Source organism: Hyaena hyaena, unplaced genomic scaffold, assembly GCF_003009895.1.
Source record: "Hyaena hyaena isolate Hyena2069 unplaced genomic scaffold, ASM300989v1 scaffold_36, whole genome shotgun sequence".
Lineage (NCBI taxonomy): Eukaryota > Metazoa > Chordata > Mammalia > Carnivora > Hyaenidae > Hyaena > Hyaena hyaena.
In genome coordinates, this window is record NW_024080668.1 from 5,024,180 (window position 1) to 5,047,042 (window position 22,863).

The 22,863-nt window shown below is 43.7% G+C and overlaps 1 protein-coding gene and 1 non-coding gene across 6 annotated transcripts in view; both read right to left on the bottom strand.

Annotated features, from left to right (window-relative positions):
* Positions 1–35: 35 nt before the first annotated feature.
* The window catches only part of USP28 (ubiquitin specific peptidase 28), a 63,175-nt gene continuing 40,347 nt past the window's right edge, over positions 36–22,863 (bottom strand). For 2 of the 5 annotated variants that reach the window (XM_039229206.1, XM_039229211.1), the window contains 15 exons: positions 21,627–21,722; positions 18,407–18,583; positions 16,137–16,354; positions 14,493–14,563; positions 12,942–13,170; positions 10,439–10,633; positions 9,544–9,683; positions 9,198–9,383; positions 8,052–8,147; positions 7,223–7,401; positions 7,028–7,106; positions 6,122–6,201; positions 5,468–5,591; positions 2,588–2,783; positions 36–1,275 (listed from right to left, as the gene is read on the bottom strand). In XM_039229206.1, the coding sequence (XP_039085137.1) occupies positions 1,100–1,275; positions 2,588–2,783; positions 5,468–5,591; positions 6,122–6,201; positions 7,028–7,106; positions 7,223–7,401; positions 8,052–8,147; positions 9,198–9,383; positions 9,544–9,683; positions 10,439–10,633; positions 12,942–13,170; positions 14,493–14,563; positions 16,137–16,354; positions 18,407–18,583; positions 21,627–21,722 (2,242 nt within the window). In that variant the 3' untranslated portion in view covers positions 36–1,099. The remainder of the gene's footprint in view (positions 1,276–2,587; positions 2,784–5,467; positions 5,592–6,121; positions 6,202–7,027; positions 7,107–7,222; positions 7,402–8,051; positions 8,148–9,197; positions 9,384–9,543; positions 9,684–10,438; positions 10,634–12,941; positions 13,171–14,492; positions 14,564–16,136; positions 16,355–18,406; positions 18,584–21,626; positions 21,723–22,863) is intronic. The other 3 variants (XM_039229210.1, XM_039229208.1, XM_039229207.1) reach the window with 2 other exon arrangements.
* TRNAE-UUC lies at positions 17,461–17,545 on the bottom strand. Its single transcript has one exon. It is a non-coding gene; the product is annotated as a tRNA-Glu (tRNA).

Consider the following 22,863-nt stretch of genomic DNA (forward strand, 5'->3'; position numbering starts at 1 on the left):
TGTGCTTAAATGAAGGCCATCCTGGACACCGAAGGTACCACGACACTTTTATTGCACATTTATAAAATCTGCATAGTTGTATCGAGAGTTCTTCCCACCCACTATTCCTTCTTTAATGTTAAAATTTGGTTAGAACACAATGTCCAATCTGGAGCCTTTTAAAAATGGTCAACAGGGGATATTTCTCTCTCTACATATACATACATATATATAGTTTTTTTTTTCTTTTTACAAACCCTCATCCCTTAATTTTTCAGAGCAAAAAAGGGGAGGGGCATCCAAGCGTTCTCGGCCAGCAGCGGCCTCAGGCACCTGCCGCTGCCGTTCTGCGGGTGCAGGAAGGTTCTACTGAAACCCCAGCACTCTCCTGTCTTAGTCACGGTTCCCAGCGCCGTTCCGTCCACGGCCCTTACTGCTTTCCTTTCCTTCACTCGGGACTGAGTGTGAGGTTTTCTGGTTTATTTAAAAAATAGAAAAAGAGAGAGAGAGATAGGGAGAAGAAAGGAAAGGCAGCTTTCTTCCGACTTTGCAGCACTTGCTGCCCCGTGCCCTTGGATTTCTACCCACACGTGAAGGGCGGCAGCTTGTCAGCAAACCATTTTGTCATCTCCTGTCAAGAGACAGGCGAGGTTTAGAGTTCTCATCTCTTGCCATGAAGAACTTTGAAATGTCACCTGCATTTGATAAAATAACTAGTAGCTGTTCATCTGGCTCAGGTTCTGATGGATCGCCCTTCTATTCCACTGTCAAAAATATTTAGGCCTGCAGGATCATTTTAAAAGCGGCAAGAGAATCACAAAAAAAGCTGGAGCCCTGCGAGCACATTCACGTAGGTACAAAAGGCATTTCAGGTCTTGTCACGTAATTCGATACCTTAATACAATGGTTCTTGTCTTTTGTGATGAAACTGCTTTAATGATTCTGTACCTAAAAAGTGCAATTTTATTTTCAATCCTTCTTTACACACAGAGCATGGCTGGGGGCTGGGTCTGAAGCTTACTTTCCCACCTAATCCCTTCCCCAGGGAAAACACTGACGACAGACTTCTGTGCGACAGGCAGGCAGCGCTGGACCACAGTGGGCCTTGGACGTGCGGGGCCTACTTCACCGTCACGGCTGAAACCCCCTGAATGGACTCCATGACGGCTGCAAATCGGCTACAAAGGTCATAGGGAGAGTTGGGTCGAATAGTTGGAGGCTCCTTCAAGACAATGATTTCTGCAGAAGGATCGAGAAGCCTGGGTAGAAACTCCCCTAAGCACAGCTGCAGATTTTCTGTGAAGGGAAAGTGGATGGTTACATGTACAGCCAAACAGGTCTCTCGGTAAAAACTAGTCAGGTCTGCAACCGTATGGGAAGGCCTTCCACAGAGCCCTTCATCACCCAACCTCAAAGGTCACAGCACTGTGCTGGCCAGCCAACGACACGTGACAATTCCTCCAGGCTGAACCAGGAGCAAAGTATGCCAGCAGTTAGGTCACTGCTTTAAGCCATATGATGTGTGGCAGGATAACACAAATTATTCACTTCACTGGCAGGCCTTCTAATCTACCATCCTTCTAAAATTTGAGAAACTGGATAGGATACTCTATGCCGTAAATATAACGGTGTATTTTCTTTCAATGATTAGAGCATAGCAGTGTGTACACATGGCATTAAGTAAAGCCATCTATCCCACGCAGTGTAAAGAAAAACTCAAGACATTGAACGGAATTTCGTATTAATACTGTAAATGTAAACACTCTAACAAGTCAATAGAATATCTTTATATCAGTGAGAAATGAACGAAGAAACTTCCCATTAGAATATATGCCAACTTTGTAAGTCTATCAAACTCACCTAAAAATGACTAGTTTTAAGCTCCCCTCTCCAAAATGCTTTGGACAAGTGGGGCTACTGCATTTACTACCTTATTAATCTTGAGGGTGTCACAGTTAGTAATGGGTGTTCCATCCTGCAACTTCAGGTCACACGGAAACGGGGTTTTGGCACGGGACCAGGTAATCAAACTGCATAAACGGATTTTGATTTTTTAAACTATAAAATTGGAGTTCAGATTTTGACACATGAAAAACTAACAAAAGTCTGACATTCCTGGAGAGGAGGAATTCTTTTCAAAGAGGACTCATGGGCTGGTTGTGAAGCCTTCAGCGGCCTCGGACGAGGGGAGGGGAGGCTGAGTGGGACAGAGGCCTAGGACCCTATCCCGTTTCAGTAGGGCAGAGCCACTTTGAACCAACTTCCATGCTTCAATAATCCTTTAAAAAGGTTTGATAACCAGTGCTATTGAGTAAGAATATTGTAATTTCTAAGTTTCAAGAGTCTTCGACATTATTACAAGTGAGGGGCGCCTGGGTGGCTCAGCTGGTTCAGTGTCTGACTCTTGATTTCTGCTCAGGTCATGATCTCACAGTTTTGGGAGTTCAAGCCCTGCATGGGGCTCTGTGCTGACAGCAAGAAGCTTGCTTGAGAGTCTCCCTCTCTTCTCTGCCCCACCCCACTTGTACTCTCTCTGTCTCTCTCAAAATATATAAATAAATCTTATAAAAGAAGAAGAAGGGAATTATTGCAAGTGCTAACAACATACCCGCGATATCCTGTCCAAGGTAAGAGCACCAGTGGTTTCTCATGATCTCAATGGCATGCAGGTCGTCCTTGGAGATGTCATTATTAATGATAAGGTGAATGCAGGGAATGATTAACTCATTCATCACATTAATGCCCTCTGTTACAGAGTGGTCATCGTTTGTTTCAAAGAGAGAAGCTGCCTTGGCATTCAGCTCCTACAGATAAAAGGCAGAGTGGGGGAAAAAGTCTGAAAAAGATAAATACCTACTTTAGAAGAGCCTAAACAAGCAGTTCCCAAACTTTACTGCATATTGGAATTGCCTGGAAATCTTGAAAAGGTACTGATGCCCTGTCTCAGACATGCTGATCTGACTGGTATGCAGGTGACCGGCGCACTGGGATTGTTAAAAGCTCCCAAGGCGATTCTAATGTAGCAAAGTCTGTGACCCACTTACCTAAACTTACAAGTCTAGGTCTTGCTTAGCACATGCTTCTACTAAAAGGCCTATTCAGCGGCTCTCCATCTCCACTGAGCACGACAATCACCTGCAGAAGACATGCTGATGCCCGGACCCTCCCCCAGGCCTCTGGCCTGACAGCCCACAGAGGGAAAGTGCCCCATGTGATTCTGATGTGTACTGCGTGCTGAGAGCTGGACGGAAAGAACTCAGGTCACTATAACCACCCACCTGTGGAAGCTGAGTAGGGCATGCGAAATGCAATCTGTATTTGGTGATTTAAAACATAAAAGCATGGCTCTAATGTAATTCAGATCCATCAAATCTACAAGGCCCTTTTTTGAGCTTCAAAATGTCCTGCCACAGCTGATAACTGATAGAGAAATCAAGGTGTAAATCAGAAAATGAAGCTCCTGAGACGAATACACGTCATGACTTAACCTCCTCCGTCTGGTATTACCAAGGCGGTGGCAGAAGTGGTGGCCTGACTCTTCCCAGGAAGGGTGATCCTGCTGGGCGTCAGGAAGACAAATGTGAGCTCACCACCTGAAGGCAAGCCACCCCTCTGTAGTTCTCTGAAGGACAAGCACTGTATAAGCCCTTGGACAGGCAGAGGAGATATGGGTGTGCCATTCCCCAGGGCTGCCAAAGGCAAAACAGGCCAGGCCAGATCTTCAGTTGTACGACAGTGAAAGGAACAGAAAAGCAGAACCGATTCTTTTTCTCAAGTAGACTTCACGCCCAGCATGGAGCCCAATGTGGGGCTTGAACTCACGATCATGAGATCAAGAGTCAGACACTTAACTGACTGAGGCAACCAGGCACTCCGGCAGGACCAAGTTTTATGGTTTGTATCTTTTAAAAAAAAAAAAAAAAGCAAAAAAACTGGAGTGTCGGGGCACCTGGGTGGCCCAGTCAGTTAAGTGTCCGACTTTGGCTCAGGTCATGATCACGCAGCTCATGAGTTAGAGCCCCACATTGGGCTGTCTGCTGTCAGCACAGAGCCCACTTCGGATCCTCTGTCTCCCTCTCTCTGCCCCTCCCCTGCTCATGGTTTCTCTCTCTCAAAAATAAACATTTAAAAAAAAATAGGAGTTTCTTAGAAATCACCAAAATTCTCATCTTCTAGCTTAGCAGTGAACATAGAAAAAAACACTACATTCCTTCAACACACGTCTACTGCGTTCTCATGATGTACCAGGCACAGAGAAAACAGTTGAGTAAGAAAAGGATCTGTGAGGGGTGGCTCAGTGGGTAGAGCATATAACTCTTAATCTCAGCGTTGTGAGTTCAAGCCCCACGTTCAGTGGGGAGATTACTTTAAAAAATAAAGTCTTTAAAATAAAACACATACAGGGGCGCCTGGGTGGCTTAGTCGGTTAAGCGTCCGACTTTCGCTTGGGTCGTGATCTCGCGGTTCGTGGGTTCGAGCCCTGCGTTGGGCTCTGTGCTGACTGCCAGCTCAGAGCCTGGAGCCTGTTTCAGTCTGTGACTCCCTCTCTCTCTGACCCTCCCCTGCTCCCGCTGTCTCTCTGTCTCTCTCCTAGAAATAAATAAAACATTTAAAAAATAAATAAATAAAATAAAATAAAACACATACAGGGGTGCCTGGGTGCCTCAGTTGATTGAGCATCCGGCTTCGGCTCAGGTCATGATCTCATGGTTCAAGGGTTCGAGCCCCGCGTCGGGCTCTGTGCTGACAGCTAACTCAGAGCCTGGAGCCTGTTTCAGATTCTGTGTCTCCCTGTCTCTCTGACCCTCCCCTGCTCGCACTGTCTCTCTTTCAGAAATAAATAAAAGACATTAAAAAAAATTTTTTTTAAATAAATAAATAAAACACAAACAGGGCCGCCTGGGTGGCTCAGTTGGTTGAGCATCTGACTTCAGCTCAGGTCATGATCTCACGGTTCATGGGTTCGAGCCCTGCGTTGGGCTCTGTGCTGAGAGCTCAGAGCCTGGAGCCTGTCTTCATATTCTGTGTCTCCCTCTCTCTCTGACCCTCCCTGCTCACACTCTCTCTCTCTCTCAAAAATAAATAAAAAGTTAAAATAAGTAAATAAAATGCTAATATTTAAAAAATAAATAAATTAAAATAAAACACATACAAAAATAATAAGAAAAGGGTCTGTGTTCAAGGAAGTCACGATCCAGTAGAGAAGCAATGCAATAAACCGTGTAATGCGGGTGTGCAGAGAGGGCACAGCAAAACGGGTAACTGGTTCTCATCCTAACTTCTCTCTGGGGTTGAAGAAGAATGATACTCATTTAAGTGACCTAAAATAATCTGGTTCAATGTACAAGTACTTCTAAGAGTTTAGAAAAATCTACAACCTACCCAGGGTTATTTTGTTTTTTTAAGCAGTATTTCTTCACGGCTTCAAGGGGCAGAGGTAAAGACAATAAAATAATAAAAATCCTAAGGCGTTACAAAGTGTACAAACCAGAAGGCACTTTCGTCGGTACAAAGCGATGACAGATTCCTTCACCCCCCGGCGGGGCCCCTTGGTCAGCAGGGCGGCATTGCTCTGGTAGGCGTATACCAGGTAGGAGAGTGCCTCTTGGTACCTTAGAAAATGGTAGATAAATGACAGCTGAGTGTTCCTTCGTTCTCCAAAATCTAGGGCTCAGGCCTCTCTGTTCCCCAATATAAAAATTTCTGTGGCTGCAACTTGGAAAAATAATTGTCCTAAGGACAGGGGCCGCGTGCGATACTCTCATTGCAGCCAGTGTCTGCTCCTCCACAGATCGGCCAGAAACCCAAGGCCACTTGTGAAGCTTCCCTGGCCTTCCATTTTCTTCAACTCTACACCAGAGAAGGGGATGGCATGCTGACTAAGGTCCGGGACAGCTCTAAAATTCATTTTCTGAGTTCATCTTTGTTTCTCACAAAGAAAATCTAGCCAGCAAATCTACCGCTATGTAAAGGATGAAAAACCACGTGTGATGGTTAGTGAAACCGTGGAAAAAGCACAGGTGCCCTGGCACGTGGGACCAGGGAGGGGACGCATGGCTACGGTTCTCTATGTTCCCAGGTGGCCATCAGCAGATAACAGTGCCCTGACCAACAGTCCGAGAGACATAAAAGGCCAACATACTTTCCTTTTTGGTAGAGTTCCAGACCTGTGAGGAGATACACAGACACCTTTCGAAACAAACTATAATCTTCGTGCCACTTCTGCAAAGGAATGACGACCGTGAGTGATAATGGTCACCATAAACTTTCTCTACACTTCCCACCACACGAAGTTTTAAACTCTATGCAAATATTTATCGGGTACGTACGGCCGGGCACAAAAAAACAACAAACACAAAAGCTTTTCGATAATGAGGTGTTCAACATTTACAACAAAAGCCCGCTGTGTTCTGACCTTCATTTTCAATGACCTATGGCTTCCCCTGAGGAACAGAAATATTTATTTCACAGGAGTTTCAGAGTTTATTATCTTCATTTCCGACACCCCCATCAAAGCCCTGTGGTTCTGGGTTAAACAGACGCCTCCCAGGTTCTGACAAGACCGTGCATGTGCAGGGGACATGGAAGGTCAAGGCTGTTGCAGTTGCTGAGAAGAGCACTCCAGCTCAGCGGGGTGTGGTGGGACCCTGACAGGTATCACAGAACATGGTTTTCCTGCTAGCGCACTGCTTTTTTGGGAAATTTGCGGTTACGTATGCGTTTTTATGCACGGAACTTTCATTTCGAAAACAGAAATATTAGCAGACGATATTATTTTAAAACAAACCCAAACCGTGAATCAAGAATTTTACTGCCTGGGTCCAAGGCTGGAGTAGGTATTAAAAGGAAGTGTTAATTTATTCTCATAGAAGGAGTGAACAAAGAAACTGGCTACTCTGAGGGTTAGAAGTCATTTATCCATTCGCACCCAATTGCGGTTTTTTGGGGGGAGCGAGTAGAGGCTAGTCAGTCTGTGATAACACAAAATGGTTACGTTTTGCCTCAAGAGTTGATGTTTTTGCTTAGCACACTTAAAGAGAGACTTCACCTTGTACTCTTCCATATTCATGTCGTCTGGACCAATCTCCTGCAGCTTGGCCTGCGCCACCTTCATGATGCTGATGGACCTGGGAGGGCCGAGATCAGAGAGCAGTGAGAGGCGCGGGGCACGGCCCGCCCGGCTGGGGTTCGTGGGCTCGCCCCGGAAGGGGCAGGTGGCGCGCCCACGTGTTTCCCGCCTCACCTTTCGTCGTAGCTGAGATTTTTATCTGCAAACTGTTCCAGGAGGGTCCGCTCCACCACCCTCTTGGGTGCCTCGTTTTGGAAGAAGTAGACAAGCACGTGCTGCAGCCGAGGGTCGCTGTGGGCCGTGGGCGTCTCCTTGGCCAGCTGGTAGAGCCTGGAGTACTCCTCGTGGAATGCCTGCGGACGACAAGGCCAGCAGTGAGCACAAGGGGGCGCTGTGGTCTTCCGCTCACACCCAGATGCCCCCGGTAGAGGGTTCAGAACCCCAAAAAGTTTGAAGGAGCTCCCGTCGGGGAATTACAGAGCCAAGTGCGGGATCTGGGAGTGGCCTGCCCGTCACGAGGGCTAAAACTCGCTGTGCACTGCGAAGAGATTCATCTCTCGCATGAAATTCTAAGGAAAACAAATATTTCGTTTTAGTGAGTTCAGGCGTATCCTGGAGTCTCAAGGACCTGAATTTTAAAAATGCACGTGAATGCAATTTATTCAAGTACCTTAATTCAGGTACCTTAAAAGGCAGGGCCAGGGCCTGCTTTCTTAGATCTTCTTCTATCATGGCCCCCACACTACAGAGGCAGCTCTCTTAACGGAGAGCTGCTAAGGACCACGACCGCCCTCCAGGCTTGGTGTGATGCAGCTGGGCACAGCTCCAAGGGTATGTTCGCCCCGAAAGGGGGTGCTGTCGGTGGTGCAAGACCGGAAATGGAGTTTTAGGTGTTAAAGAAGAACACACTTCATCCCATTTTTTACCATCTAATGGAATTACAGCTCCGTTATTACTATGCTTGTGGTATGAAGATAACAGATTTAAAAAAAAACAGAGATACCTTAACAAGCCCTGCTTCAGACCCATCTCGGTCAAAGGTCTGGCGGGCTTTAGCTATGGCCAGGATGACCCCTTGCATGGCAGGGCTCAGCATCACCTACCACGAGACGGCACACAACACGGAGAGAAAAAGGAGAGAAGAAAAGTTCAAGAGAAGACTGAGTGACAGAGAGGTGGGTGGGTGGCTGCAGGGGAGGGGCAGCGGCCCTGGCCAGCCCCGATCTGCACACCTGCCCCCCCCCACACCCACAGCCTCACCCCTGCGCACGTGTCAGGACCTTGCCCAAGACAGACTGTTCCTACATATTCTGATTTCATAGATGAATTACGATGGATATCTGAAAACATCTACAAACGGCCACTGCTGAAGAATCAAGTTAAACTACAGGGCTCCCAGCGGAAGCGTCCGCGGTGAGTGTTCGGAGTTTGTTCTGTGATCTGGGCGTGTATCCCAGTAAACAAACACTTGAGAGTTTTGATGAAAAATGTTTAAATGCTTTATATTTAAAACAGTCTGGAAGTTAGGTGATATGCAAATAGGACTTCATAAACTCAAAACTTTTCAATGATTTGAAAAAAAAGAAAAAGCCCTATAGGAAGAAACAGAACCCCAAGGGACAGGATTCACGACTGGTAATGCGCAGTGACAACGGCAAAGGGGACAGACCACAAATAACTTGGGGCCCAAAGCTTCCCAGTTAAAAACAACTTTAATTCACATTCGTTTTGCTCACTATACACACTTGGAAGTTTGATATCAGGAGGGGAAAATGGGCTAACATTATTAACAATAAAGCCTCCTAAATGAAAAGGGGTCTTTTGTTTTTTGGGGGTTTTTTGCTCACGATACCAAAAACAGAACTAAATGCTGCCTTTCTGAGCCACAGACCCTGCACGGGCCTCCCTGAGAACACGCTTGGGTAGGTATATACCAGGGGCAGCAGGCAGCGGGAACAAGGCTCTCTTTGAAAGAATGGTAACTAAGGTCAAAACCAGATAGGCCCTCTTGTTCATTATTTGTTTCAATTGGGACTATTTGTTTCAACCACGAACTATTGCCAAACACCTTAAAGGAGTATACTGGGCCACACGGGAAGGCAACAGAAGAGCAGTGACACTCAGCACAGTCCTGCACTCATCTCTGTACCTCCTCATCATATCCATGTGCGTCAGCTCTAACCAGAATCCTCCCCACACTGGGAATGTCCACTTCAGAGGCCTCAGAGTCAGGCTGGGCGGCAGACTCTGCGTCACTGGCCTTTGGGGGCTGCTCTGTCTGCCCTGCGGGGTTTCTCTCCGGGGGCATGGGCTTCTCAGGCTTAACCTCCTGAAGCTGTGGCAGCAGGATGGGAGGAAGAGTAAGAGAAAACATGAGAAATAAAGAGGGGGTGGTTAGATGCAGCAGAGACACAGAATGATGGAAAGGTGGGGAGTGGTGGCGTTTCCGGCTGGCAGCCCAGTGCTCCTGGTGGTGGGCCCGCCACGGTCCTTACCTCGCTCAGCGCAGCTTCCACGCCGCCCCGCTCGTAGGCGTGTGCCGTGTTCGCGATTGCCTGCGCCGTCTGCTCCTTTGCGATCACGGCGTGCTCAGAGGACAAGCAGCGGACCCCGTGGGAAGAGGCTGCCGAAGGCTCTGATAAAGAATGGCACGAAGGAATGAGTATCTGATGATAAGCAATGTCTAGAACAGTCTGTAAAAAGGCAAGCAAGGGGCGCCTGGGTGGCTCAGTTGGTTAAGCGTCCGACTTTGACTCAGGTCATGATCTCACGGTTTAGGAGTTCAAGCCCGTCAGGTTCTGTGCTGACAGCTCAGAGTCTGGAGCCTGCTTCGGATTCTGTGTCTCCCTCTCTCTCTGCCCCTCCCCTGCTTGTGCTCTGTCTGTATCTCTCAAAAATAAATAAATGTTAAGAAAAAAATTTTTTTAAAAAGGCAAGACAGACATGGAGTTTCATCGACAGCCCTTCTAAAAGGCCTTAAAAAAATACTATGTAAATTTTCCCTCGAAACTCAAAGGGGTGACTCAAAGAGTTGTCTACTTCAGTGAGAGCCCACGGGTGGGTCTGTAGAACTTAACATGCTCCCAACTTTGTCCTGTTTCTTGATGTCCAGAAGCCTTCCCACAAACAGTCGCTGGTTTGAAGAGATCACCCTCGGAGAACCCTTATTAATGCCATCATACCTTCTCCTACAACCTGGGACACACGTGAAAACTGAGCAGACTGAAAGTACAGGGAGCGGATCTTTCTGATACTCTTTCTGCTCATCAGGAAAGACGCTCTGAAGCCACAAGCTGTTCCGTGAGGTCGTGTGATACGCACAGCACATGAACTATACATCGTGCAGACTGGATGTCACTGAGCACTGGCTTACGTGTCCTTCATGGATACCTGGGGATGTGGAGAAATCCTGTGGCACCGAGCTGCCAGACGATTCCATCTGAGGGATTTTGCAGGACTGCTCTTCCTCCCACTCCTCGACCTCCTGCTCAAACCTCCAATTATCTTCCTGAATGTAATGCTTCAGTTCAACAGACAGGGAATCCACTTCTCCCAACATCTGATCTGACTCGACTGGGGCCGCCTCTGAGTCAAGAGCATAGATAGAGTTAAAAGGGAGTACCATCCAGCAAAAGGTCACCAGGAATCAGAAAGTCCTTTCTAGAAAGAAGAAAAATAAGACACTTGGTTCTTTTTCTTACTCCACGAGAAAAATACATACATACACTCAGAATCCCAACAGAAGTAATGACCACATAAAGCCAATAGTCACAGCGCACCAGTGAGTGTGCCTGGCAGATGAATAGATAGGCACACACTGAATGTCTGTTGAATGGATGGATGGACGGATGGCTGAGTAATAAAGAGTAAGACTTTGAAACAGAGGCCAATCACTGGCAAAATAGCAAGGATGGACCAAATATTTCTTGGAAATCTGGAAAATTGTTAGATCCATGGAAATTTCAAGCTAAACAGTTTTATCAGTGTAAACACTACGACTATTATTGATGAGAATATCCATCTCAAGATGGTTAGAAATGAATTCCATGACATTTATACTGCCTCAAGCTTCACACAATTAAGTGCTGCCCGAAAGCCATGGGACACAGAGGTTAGATGGTATGTAATACCTGAGCGAGAATTAAAGGCTTTGATGAAAAATGACAAGGATATCAAGGACATATTAAATTTCCTTTCTAATCCTGTGACTAAATCAAAATACAAAAGCCCACAGTAGAACAACACATCCACTTCCTGGTTGCCATTAACTAGTCTTTTCATTAGGAAAATGACAGCTTCTCCTTGCGTGTTTCTACAGAAGAATGAACCACATGTGTACTAACAAGGCTCCAACATATACGACCAACAATAGTCCAGTCATTTGTACGGCCCCACAAGCAGCTGTTCCGCTTTCGTGTGCAGAGATGCAATTATGAAGATCAGTTACTGCTAAGTGATCATTCTCTCCGTACCCCGGTCCCCCAGCCACACTGCAAATCAGAAAGACAATGCACTCCCTGGACAAGATGCCTTCTGTCTTTTCTTACTTACTCAGCAAAGTACAGTCTGAATGTGAAAAGAAAAGGCTTTTCGTGATTTTAGATGCGAAATGCTGGTCGCAAGACCTCTTCCAGAAAATGTGAAAGGAAGAGAGCGTAAAGTATATGCAAAGCAACACAGAACTTGCAGTCTGAGTTGGATCTGAATCTTGGGCCTGCCATCTCCTTGCTGGCTGCAGGAGCCTGGACAAGCAGAGTACCGAGAACATGTAGGTAACAGAGTTCCTACCGTGTCTTTTAGAGTTCTAAGGTACCAGAGAAACAAAGTTTGAAAGCACCTAGGAAGGAGTAAAGTTCTAATGGAAATGATGATGATGATTGCTCTTAGAATCAGTAGTATTATGAGGGGTATGAAATGATTCAGGCAAATCTACTTGTAAAAATTAGCTATTCTCAAAGGATGCAAAACCGTGTGCACAAGATGGCACTAAAAAAGGAAAAAATTAGAGACGATGTAAAAGCCTATCAATGGGAAGCTGGCTTCATGAATACATATTCCATGCAATGGAATTACAATGCGGTTGTTAAAAATAAGGAGTTGGTTCTATTTATGAAAATACAGAGACCCCTGGGATGCCTGGGTGGCTCAGTCAGTTAAGTGTCTGACCCTTGGTCTCATTTCAGGTCATCATCTCACGGTTGGGGAGTTTGCGCCCTATGTCAGGCTCTGTGCTGATGGCACGGAGCCTGCTTGGGATTCTCTCTCCCCTCTCTTCCTCACACTGCCTTTCTCTCCCTCAAAATAAATAAATAAAATTTTAAAAAATAGAGATCAGTTATACACATGAGTATGGATAGAATGGGAAAAAATCCCATTAGGGTGAAAACAATGGGGTGGGGACAGACCAACAGATAAAATCTAGCATCTACCTAGGTCACTTCCTGAATAGTACATAAAAAACCTGAAGAGCCATTGGGCTCCAGGACGGAAGCAGGAAAGCAAACTTACTTCTTTTCATTCTCTTTTGCACTTTTTTTTTTAAATGCATTATTACTGTATAGTAAGTTCTAATTCAGGGGCGCCTGGGTGGCTTACTTGGTTAAGCAACAGGCTCTTGGTTTCGGCTCAGGTCATGATCTCATGGTTTTTGAGCTTGAACCCTGAATCGGGCTCCGTGCTGGCAGTGTGGAGCCTGCCTGGAATCCTCTCTCTTCTTCTCTCTCTACCCCTCCCCGACCTGCTCTTTCTGTCTCGCTCTCAAAAATAAATTAGCTTAAAAAATTACGAAAAAAAAAAGTTCTAGTTTAAAAAAAACAAAAAGACTACAAGACCATTCCCTTCTGCGAGCAGCACAGATCTTCCCCGGCTCTAGCTTCCGTTAGGCTGTTTTTACCTGCACTGAAGTGTGGCAGCTTGTCATTAATGTACATCAGACAGTAAGCACTAACGTTTCTCAGGCCCCCGTAAGAATCTCTTTCAAGTTCTTCCCAGGAAGATTCAGTCACAGAGATGTCATTGTACTTGAGCCAGACTTGTCGGGGTTGGTTATAGATATAGGCCCAGTAGTGTCCAGCATTGGCTTGTCCTTCGTGAACGAGAACTGCATGCAAGCGATAAGGCACCTGCGGGTCAGAAGGCACACTCCTGAGTCAGGTTAAGCAACGTGAGCGGGAAAGCGTAGGTTATTAAACTTGAAGGTTACTGCCAACTATCAGACGTAAGAAAACTGACTATACATGTGTTTGAGAGGCGGTTAGAATCAGACAAAAACACAGCCTTGGAATCTGCCGATTATGTTTCAATTCCTGAAGCTTTAAAACCACACAGCTGAACGAGATGGCATCTTTGATGACTCCTTAAATTCCTAAAACCCCAGATCTGAAGTCAAAGGCACTGGCAGACCTATCTATGCCCCAATTCCAAACTCAGTTTACCTGAAGATAGAATCAGCTTCACCACTCATGTTGAGAAAAGCTGGATTGCCTTTGGGACCTACCGCGAGTTGAGCGGTGCCCTTGTTCTGCGCTGATTTTATTTGGTGCCAAATTTCAAGTTAGCACATTTCATCATGAACCATACGGTCCCCATATTTCTTCTTCCAAAGGATCCATCCACCTCCCTGGGGTGAAGACCCTTTTAACTACATACTATTTGTTTCCAATGTTTCAAAAGCATTTGTTCTTTTTCAATATGGAGAACACAGAGCAATGCTTAAGGTGCCCAGTGAGCACTGAGGAAAAGGAAAACCAGCCAGAGAATCAAGGTCAACCTGTATTCAGTCAGTATCTTGGCATGATTTCACTGTAGGTGAAAGTTCTGAGAGAGCACAGAAGCGGAAATGAAGAAAACCCAGGCTTTACACGGCGCATTCCAGCTGCACCTCTGCGAGGCCTGGAATCGGACGGGGCTCTCCTCCTCCCGCCTGGCACACGCGACCCCTGACTGGGGCACCATTTCCTCCGGGTGCCCACAAGGTTATTCTAAACAAAAGTGTATGTGGACAGTAAGAAGTTCTGCCCTGGCCACATTCCGTTCTGGACTTAGGAGGGAAATAATGCTTGAAAGCACATGGCTAACCAAAGCATCACCAAGGACAGGGCGCTGTGGAAAGGGTGGGTGACCGGTCCTTGGCTGGGGTTTTCCCCACCACATGACTTAAACTACCACTTTATGGGAAATTTTTAACACCTGATGGTAAACCTTTCTACTGTATGAAAAAATTCCATGCGGCAGAATCAAAACAAATATGTTTAAGTGTTATTGTTCGTGGAAGATATATTCCCTGTTTGGGCCTCAAAATAAACAGAAAAATACCTATTTCTTTCCTAAGTCTATTCTTATGACTCAGGGAGGTCCCCGTTCAGTCTCAAAGAAAACTAGCCAATTTTCTTTTGGATCTACCATTAGCACATGCAGACTACTTTCCCATCCATTTTCTTTCTACCTGACGAAGGAGAGGGTCGTAATACATCTGCTCAATAGTCTGGGTAGTGCTTGCAATACAATTCTTTAAATCTGTTAAAAAAAAGAAAAACAGAAAAAAAAACTTAGTTAAAATGATTCCGTTGCACACAGCCACGCAAAAGTCACCGCCTCTCTGTCCCTGGCACTCTGGCGATTTCAACTTCGCTCTGTGAGCCACAAAGGACTGGATGCTTTCAAAGCAGCTACTGCTTTAGGTTATGAAGGCTTTTAGTTCAACACAATTCCCATTAAGGTTTTAAAATGTTCTCTCTTATAATTGGCACCAAAATTTCCCACAAAAGAAGCAGTCTCTGTTTAGACAAAGACCTTATTGGGTCACTTGGAGTATAAAAATATATGTCCCTCATATGCGACTGGAGAAGGCAGAGGGGAGATTTTTGTGATAAGAACTTAGGAGGAATCTAGATTTGATGATCTGATTTGACCAGGGATTTGACTGATCTGATCTGATTGTTTTACTTATCTATTTATCTATCTATCCATTTATATGTTAATTTATTTTTTAAGAGAGAGTGAGAGGAGGGGAGGAGGTGCAGAGAGCCTGATGCAGGTCTTGAACTCACGAACCATGAGGTCGTGATCTGGGCCAAAGTCAGATGCCCAATTGACTGATCAACCCAGGTGCCCCTAATGACAATGATAAACATAATATTCATTCATTCATTCATTCATTCATTCATTCATCCATTTTGCTCCCTAGATAAAAGAAGAAAGAAAGGGAAGGAGGGAAAGTCTGAACAACAAGATGACAAGGTCAAAGGACCTTTGCAAACAGAGTGCTGAACAGGGCACCTGGGTGGCTCAGTCAGTTAAATGTCTGACTCTTGATTTTGGTGAGTTCAACTCCTGCATCAGGCTCTGTGCTGGCAGTGCAGACCCTTCTTGGGATTCTCTGTTTCCCTCTCTCTGCCCCTCCCATGCTCATGCTCTTTCTCTCTCTCTCAAAAAATAAGCATTAAATAAAACAAAAGACAGGATGCTGAATAATTCCATTTTACATTGTGTGCATTGCTCCTTCTCTGCCTAATTAGCCTTCAGTAAAACATATTTCATATAGACGAGACTTTCTTTAATGTTTATTTATTTATTTTGAGGGAGAGAGAGAGACAGAGTGAGCAGGGGAGAGGCAGAGAGGGGGTGGGGGAGAGAAAGAATCCCAAGCAGGCTCAGTGCATTGTCAGTGCAGAGCCAGATGCAGGGCTTGAATCCATGAACCATGAGATCATGACCTGAGCCAAAGTCAAACTCTTAACCAACTGAGCCACCCAGGTGCCCTTAGACAAGACTTTTAAAAGTGGAAATCTAGGAGAACTAACTTCTAAGTTTGGGTCAATGAAAGTCAGAGTTCACATAAACCATAGGAACAGAAATCAGCAGACATGGAAAAATCCCAGCTGAAGGTGATCGTGTGCGTCTAAGCGTCCCAGGAGTTCCCAGAAATTTTGAGGAGGTTTCTAGGAGAGGTCTTTCCACAGCTGTATAATGGGAGGAACCAAAAGAAGTCCCAATCCCCGTGTCAGAATCATGCCTCTCTCCGTCATTTATGCCTAACTTCCAGCAGAAAGGGAAAGACTAACAGTGTGACAACTTTAAAAGAGCCAACCTTGAATATCTTGTTCAATCTCACTCCTCCACCTCTGAAGACAGGTCTTAACAAAGTTTATCTCGTCCTCTGTGACAGTTCGAGGAGCTGGCCATAAGGGTGTTTCCATGGAAGACCGGGGCGATGTAAGCGGCTTATTCATTGCCTTAGACTTGGGTAGAGAATCTTCAGAAGAAAAGGTACCTTCGACATCCTGAGAAGGGCTTTCTTTACTTGTACTGAAAGAGGATAAAAATCACGTTGACATGATAATTTCCAAAATAGGCCTTGGCCTCAGTTAACATGCTTCCTAGAGCTACCTGCTATATGGAAAGTGCAGCTATAATTTGGCGAGTATTTGGTCAGTAAAGGCACCAGATAAACCATGTCTTTATATGCATCGTCTCATTTAATACAACTTGCTGATGAAGCAGATACTATTATTATCACCAATTACAACTATAACTACCTAAGGTTTAGAAAATTAAGCAATTTACCCAAGCTCCCTCAGCAAGTCAATTATGGGATTTAAATCCAGATCTGAGTCTATGGTTCATGCTCTCTAACTACTTCTTGTAAGGAAGGACAAAAAGGATAAATATCATATGATTTGAGTCATTTGTGGAACTTAAGAAACAAAACAGATGAACATAAGGGAAGGGAAGGAAAAATAAGATAAAAGGAGAGAGGGAAGCAAACCATAAGAGACTATATTTAATACAGAGAGCTGAAGGTTGCTGGTAGGGTGTCGGGTGGGAAGATGGGCTAACTGGGTGATGGGCACTAAGGAGGGCACTTGCTGGGATGAGCACTGCGTGTTGTATGGAACTGATAAATCACTAAATTCTACTCCTGAAATCATTATTACACTGCATGTTAACTAACTTGGATTTAAACAAAATTTAAAAATTTTTTAGAAACTGGCAACAGAAAAAAAAAATATATATATATAAAGAAGGGACAAGAAAGAAGGGTTCTTCTAAAGAAGAGAAGACTGGACTGGAAGAATCAAGGAATCAACTACAGAGTTTCCATGATGCAGATGGCTAAATAAAATATACAGAAACAGCAATTATGAAGTATGGACTTTTTTTTTCAATGGATTCTACTGATTCTATTAGCCAGGACACATACATCAAGCCTGATCCGGGCTGGAAGAGAGTCAGAAGGCTCATGTCACTTGGCCTCCCTGTTCCTTCACTTGGTAAGCCCTGTTGGCTGTCCTTTTTTTTTTTTTAATTTTTTTTTTCTAGGAGAGAGACAGCGTGAGCAGGGGAGGGTCAGAGAGAGAGGGAGTGACAGACTCCGAAACAGGCTCCAGGCTCTGAGCTGGCAGTCAGCACAGAGCCTGACGTGGGGCTCGAACCCACGAACCGCGAGATCATGACCTGAGTGAAAGTCAGACGCTCAACCGACTAAGCCACCCAGGCGCTCCTGTCCTCTTCACTTTCTAGCTGAGGTTTTTTGTTTTGTTTTGTTTTGATTTACATGTTTTAATTGTCTACTCAAGAATAAGCCTTTCCCTGAAGTTGACTTGGTTGAGTATGCTCAGCAGATGTGAGAGCGAGATGCTCTGAAGGATCAGGGCTGGAGCGGCAGCTAGCTTACAGCTAGTTAGAACCAAGGTAGTCCTGGTGGGAAAGGAACACCACTGCAGACAGTTCAGAAGCCTCTGAAATCATCCCAACCATCCTGTGGGCAAGGTCCGTGAGTGCAGTGCCCCGCTAGGAATCAGGACTACTCCCACCAAAGTAGGAGCAAACTCATCCCTTTAACGACAAAGAACTCACAGCCCTTGAGCGCTAATGGAGTGTTTATCAGGTGGGAAGACGGTGCCCAATTCAAATGAAACAAACAAACAAAAACCTCAAACATTTACTACCTCTTTTTCAATCTTTTTTGTTTTTTAATTTTTTTTTAATGTTTTTTATTTATTTCTAGGAGAGAGAAAGACAGCGTGAGCAGGGGAGGGTCAGAGAGAGAGGGAGAAACAGACTCTGAAACAGGCTCCAGGCTCTGTGCTGGTAGTCAGCACAGAGCCTGACGCGGGGCTCGAACCCACGAACCGCGAGATCATGACCCAAGCGAAAGTCGGACGCTTAACCGACTAAGCCACCCAGGCACCCCTCAATCTTTTTAAAAAGATTTTATTTTTAAGTAATCTCCACACCCAACGTGGGGCTCGAACTCACAACCTCGAGATCAAGAATCTCATGCTCCACTGACTTGCGCCAACCAGGTGCACCCCGCCCCCCGCCATGTGTACTATGTTAAATATTTGTTTCCTTTACCTCTCCTTGGATGCCAGGTCAGAAACTGGGCAGTGCGCTGAAGAAAGCGCTGACGTCATGTGGTCACTTTGAGACGTGGAGCTCTCTGAAGCAGGTTTTGTACTAGCAAACTCGATAACGTATTTCAGCATATCCGGGAGTGGAAACCGAGCTGGGCCTGAGCCGTACTTCACATACCTAAGACGCAAACACAACGGTGCTCTGACTGGCCAGGTCTGTCTAGTGCTTTGTGGCTTGCTGACAAAAGGTATGTCACTGTGTAGAGTCCACGGAAGGAAAGGCTCTTTCCTAAATGCTATATGGTATTTGATGAGTCACTCAAACAATCCAGAAGGTGAAAATTCTCTAGCTACAGAAGTAGAAATTGGTAATGATCTATGTGATTACACCTGGCAGAAAACATTTCAAATGCACTCCCAATTCAGGTCATACCTGCTGTGCATTCTCTTGATATCATATCACATCTAGGATCTGGTCATAAAAGTAAATTCTCTCTCTTAAAGGAAAACAGATATCTTACCAGGACTCAAATCTACAAATAACGCCCGTGAAGGGGCGACCGAGGGTTTATTCTTTGCTGCCCTGTAGACCACCTACTGAGAAATTAAGGACAACGACACAGAGCCAGCTGGAAACGAAAAGAAGGTGTTGATAAAGGTCAAAGTTTACGAAAACCGGTGAATCTTTCTTCTGCAGGGTCCTCAGTACCCTATTATTCATGCACTCACTCAACAGCATAGGCTGACCACAAATTGTTGAAAGTTTCTTTGTGATCAGTCAATAATAAGTATCTTCATTATATAATCAAAATAATTAACAAATTATTTTAATAATCCCCAACATTCTGCCATTACCAGCACATGTTAGACCCAATAAAAATATACACTGTTAAAGTCATAAACTATAACTCACTATAGTAGACGGAATTTAAATGGGATTGGTTGACAATTGGTTGGTGCAGACAAACCCTATAATTATGGGGTTCCATTTGCAAAGGGATAGAGAGGCGATTTGTATTTTTCTTCTCGAATACAGCAAAAAAAATGAAGCAGGTACAGAACTAGGAAGAAAGAAACTTGTGTCCATATCAAGAAAGGGCATTCTGAAATGAAATTGCTAATGGGAAATAAAGCGTAACACAATTCAAAGCCAAACACATGTTAAAGGGTATGTAGCAAAGACACTTCATCCTCACTAATTTAAAGAAGTAGAATTAGCATCTGGCTGCCATGGAGACTTGAGGCTTCCACTGAAAAGGATGTCAAATATTTAAACCAAGAGGAAACTTAGAGAATTGTACTATTTCTTAGACATATTTTTTTGCTTTTATTTAGCTACTATCAGCTTATCTAAACTCGACTTACCTTTCAAGATCTACTTTCTCTATGAAATCTTCCTTCTATATCCCGCCCCCCAGCTTCCCCCCCTTAACTTCTACAGGTCAGAACCACGGTTAACATGTCTTCAGAAGCACACAGCGTTTGTCAAAAGAATTAATTTATACATACTAGCTGGGACCAAAGGAAACATTATCTTACTAGAAATGCAGCATAGATATGATAAGGCTGAGGACTTGAAGTCATCATCTTACACACCATTTAAGTCATCATAAACCTCTTCCCAGGTTTGCTGTACTTTAGTAGGATTCTTATATAAAACTTCAGCAAGAATTTTTCTCTAAGAACCCTATCTTCAAATTTCTGACATCATCAATTTCCTGTTCTACTGAATTCCTTCAGACCCAAGTACTTCATACAAAGTAGCACCTCTATTAAGTTAGTAAAATCAAAGCAAAAGCAGTTTCAAAAAAGATGTCTAGGCTTTATGCAAGTCATCTTATCTTTAATATTATACTGAGGTATCTCAGAGGAGAAATGGTGAAGTTTTTTGGTTTTGTTTTATGATGAAAGTACTGCACACACCTAGCAAGAAAACTCAAACACAAAAGAGTGTAAAACAAATTATGAAATTTACCCAGCCTGTCTCAGTTCTACTGCCTACTAGTATCCATTAGAAGTTTCTTTATATTTTCCCAGGAGCATGTCACACTTAGATAAGCAATTAAAAAAAAAATTACCCAAATAAAGTTATCTGAGATTTTAAAAGCCATTTTTTTAAGATTTTATTTTTTCTAAAGTAATCTTTACACCCAGTATGGGGCTCAAACCCATAACCCCAAGATCAAGAGTCACCTGCTCCACCACCTGAGCCAGGCATGTGCCCTTTAAAAGCCTTTTTATTTTTTTAAAAGAAGTAGTTATCATACTACATAAAACGCTCCTATACTCAGTTTTAAAATCTAAATAATCCAGAATGCCCTGTTGGTTACTGGCAAATTGAGTTTTTCTGAGTTATAATATATCGGGTATATTTGGTTTTATAAAATCAAATTTTTCCAACCTTACAAACATCACTAAAACCTTAAAAGTAATATACAGTCGCACACAGAGTCCTGTAAATCACTTCCATGACAGTATTTAAGGAATTAATCCTCAGTTTAAGTCTATATTAAGACAAGTAGATAACTGATCACCATACATCTTGGATAAGCTCTTCCCAAGTGAGAGAGAGGAAGCTAAAGATGGGAACCTGTAGATGCAGGATCTTGGGCTGGTATGGAAAGTGTTGGAAATGACAGTCCATGGGACTTCCTTCGTAAATGCTACATCAGTGGGATCTATTTTTACTCGAAAGAAATTACATTGACTCCTCCTTAAGAAGTCATGGGGTGATGCCAAAGAAATAGTCAGTGCAAAACAAATACACAAAAAGGGAGAGATTCCTCCATAAGAGAGAGGACTTTGTAGGTATCAGAACTATTAGCCCTGGTCCAGGTAGAAGAGCATTTTGTTTTTGCTTTTATTTTTCCCAGATACTTAAGAAACCACCTTCCCAACACAGAGGGACTGGAGTACTGTGACAGTTACCTCTCTCCTATTTGTGAAGATGACGACAAGGAGAGTGGAAGAAGTAAAGGGCTTCGATACACTGCCAATGACTGGCTCTGAGTCCGGTAAGACTCTGGGACTACTATTGGCCCATGGATACCACCAGTTCATCTTAAAGAGTGCTTCACACTTAGAAAAGAATTCTTCCTACCTATTTTATAAAACACACTAGTTAATACTTCAATTCCGAATTACTTTTTAAATATAAGCAAATTATCTGATATTAATCTTCTATCTTTTACATTTATGAGCAAAAAGGTGTCACGACTCACCTTTCCAGCTTTTGCTGCAGAACTTTTATTTCCTCCTTCAACTTTCGAATACACTCTCTCTTACTTCGAATAAGCTCTTTGCTCTTGTACATGTACCTAAGCAAATGATAACACACGGTGTCAGCAAACAAGGGATACAAGGGAACTTCCTCAAACAGACAAAGGACATCTATGAAAACACATAACTAACATCATATATAATGGTGAAAGACTGAATGCTGCCCCCCCCCCCCCAAATCAGAAACAATTCAAGGATGTCCACTCCTGTCTCTTCCACTAAATGTTTTTATTGGAGGCATGGCCAGTGCAATAAGGAAGGAAATGATGGAAGGGAAAGAAAGAAGGAAAGAAAGGAAAGAGAGAAAGAGAGAAAGGAGGGAGGAGAGAGAGATAAAGAAAGAGAAGGAGGGAGGGAGGAAGGCAGGAAGGAAGGAAGGCAGGAAGGAACGAAGGAAGGAAGGAACAAAGGAAGGCAGAGAGGGAGGGAGGAAAGAAAGGGAGAAAGGAAGAAAGAAAGAAATCAAGCAAAGGCATATAAAAAGCAAAGGAAAAAGTAAAACTGTCTTTTGTTGCAGATGACAAATTGTCTACATGAAAAAAATCAAAGAATTTACAAAAATGCATCAGAACTAGTGAGTTTAGTAAAGTCAAAAGACATAAAGTCAATTAAAAAACAGAGAGAAAAAATCTACTGCATCTCTGTATACTTATAAAGAACAAATGGAAAGTAGAATTTTTTTAAAAACCACTATAACATCAAAAGTATTAACTGTTTAGGTATAAACTTAATCAGATATATATAAGACCTCAACACTAAAAATTACAAAACTCTGTTGACAGAAATTAATGATTTAAATAAATGGAGCTATACCATGTTTATGGATTGAAGGACTCAAAATAGTTAAGATGTCAATTTCCCCAAACTGATCTATAGAGTCAACATAATACCACTCAAAATCCCAATAGTTATTGGTAACAACTGAGAAGCTAATTCTAATATTCACCTAGAAATAGCTAAAACGGGACCAAAATAAGACCAAAATAGTCAAAACAACTTGGGAGGAAAAAAAAGACCAAAGTTGGAGATTTACATTCTCTGATGCCAAATTTACAATAAAGCCACAGTAATCAAGACAATGAGGCACTGGCTTAAGATTAGACAATAGACAAAACAGAGACTTCAGAAATAGACCCACAAATATATGCTTAATTAATTTTTGACAAAAGTACCAAGGTA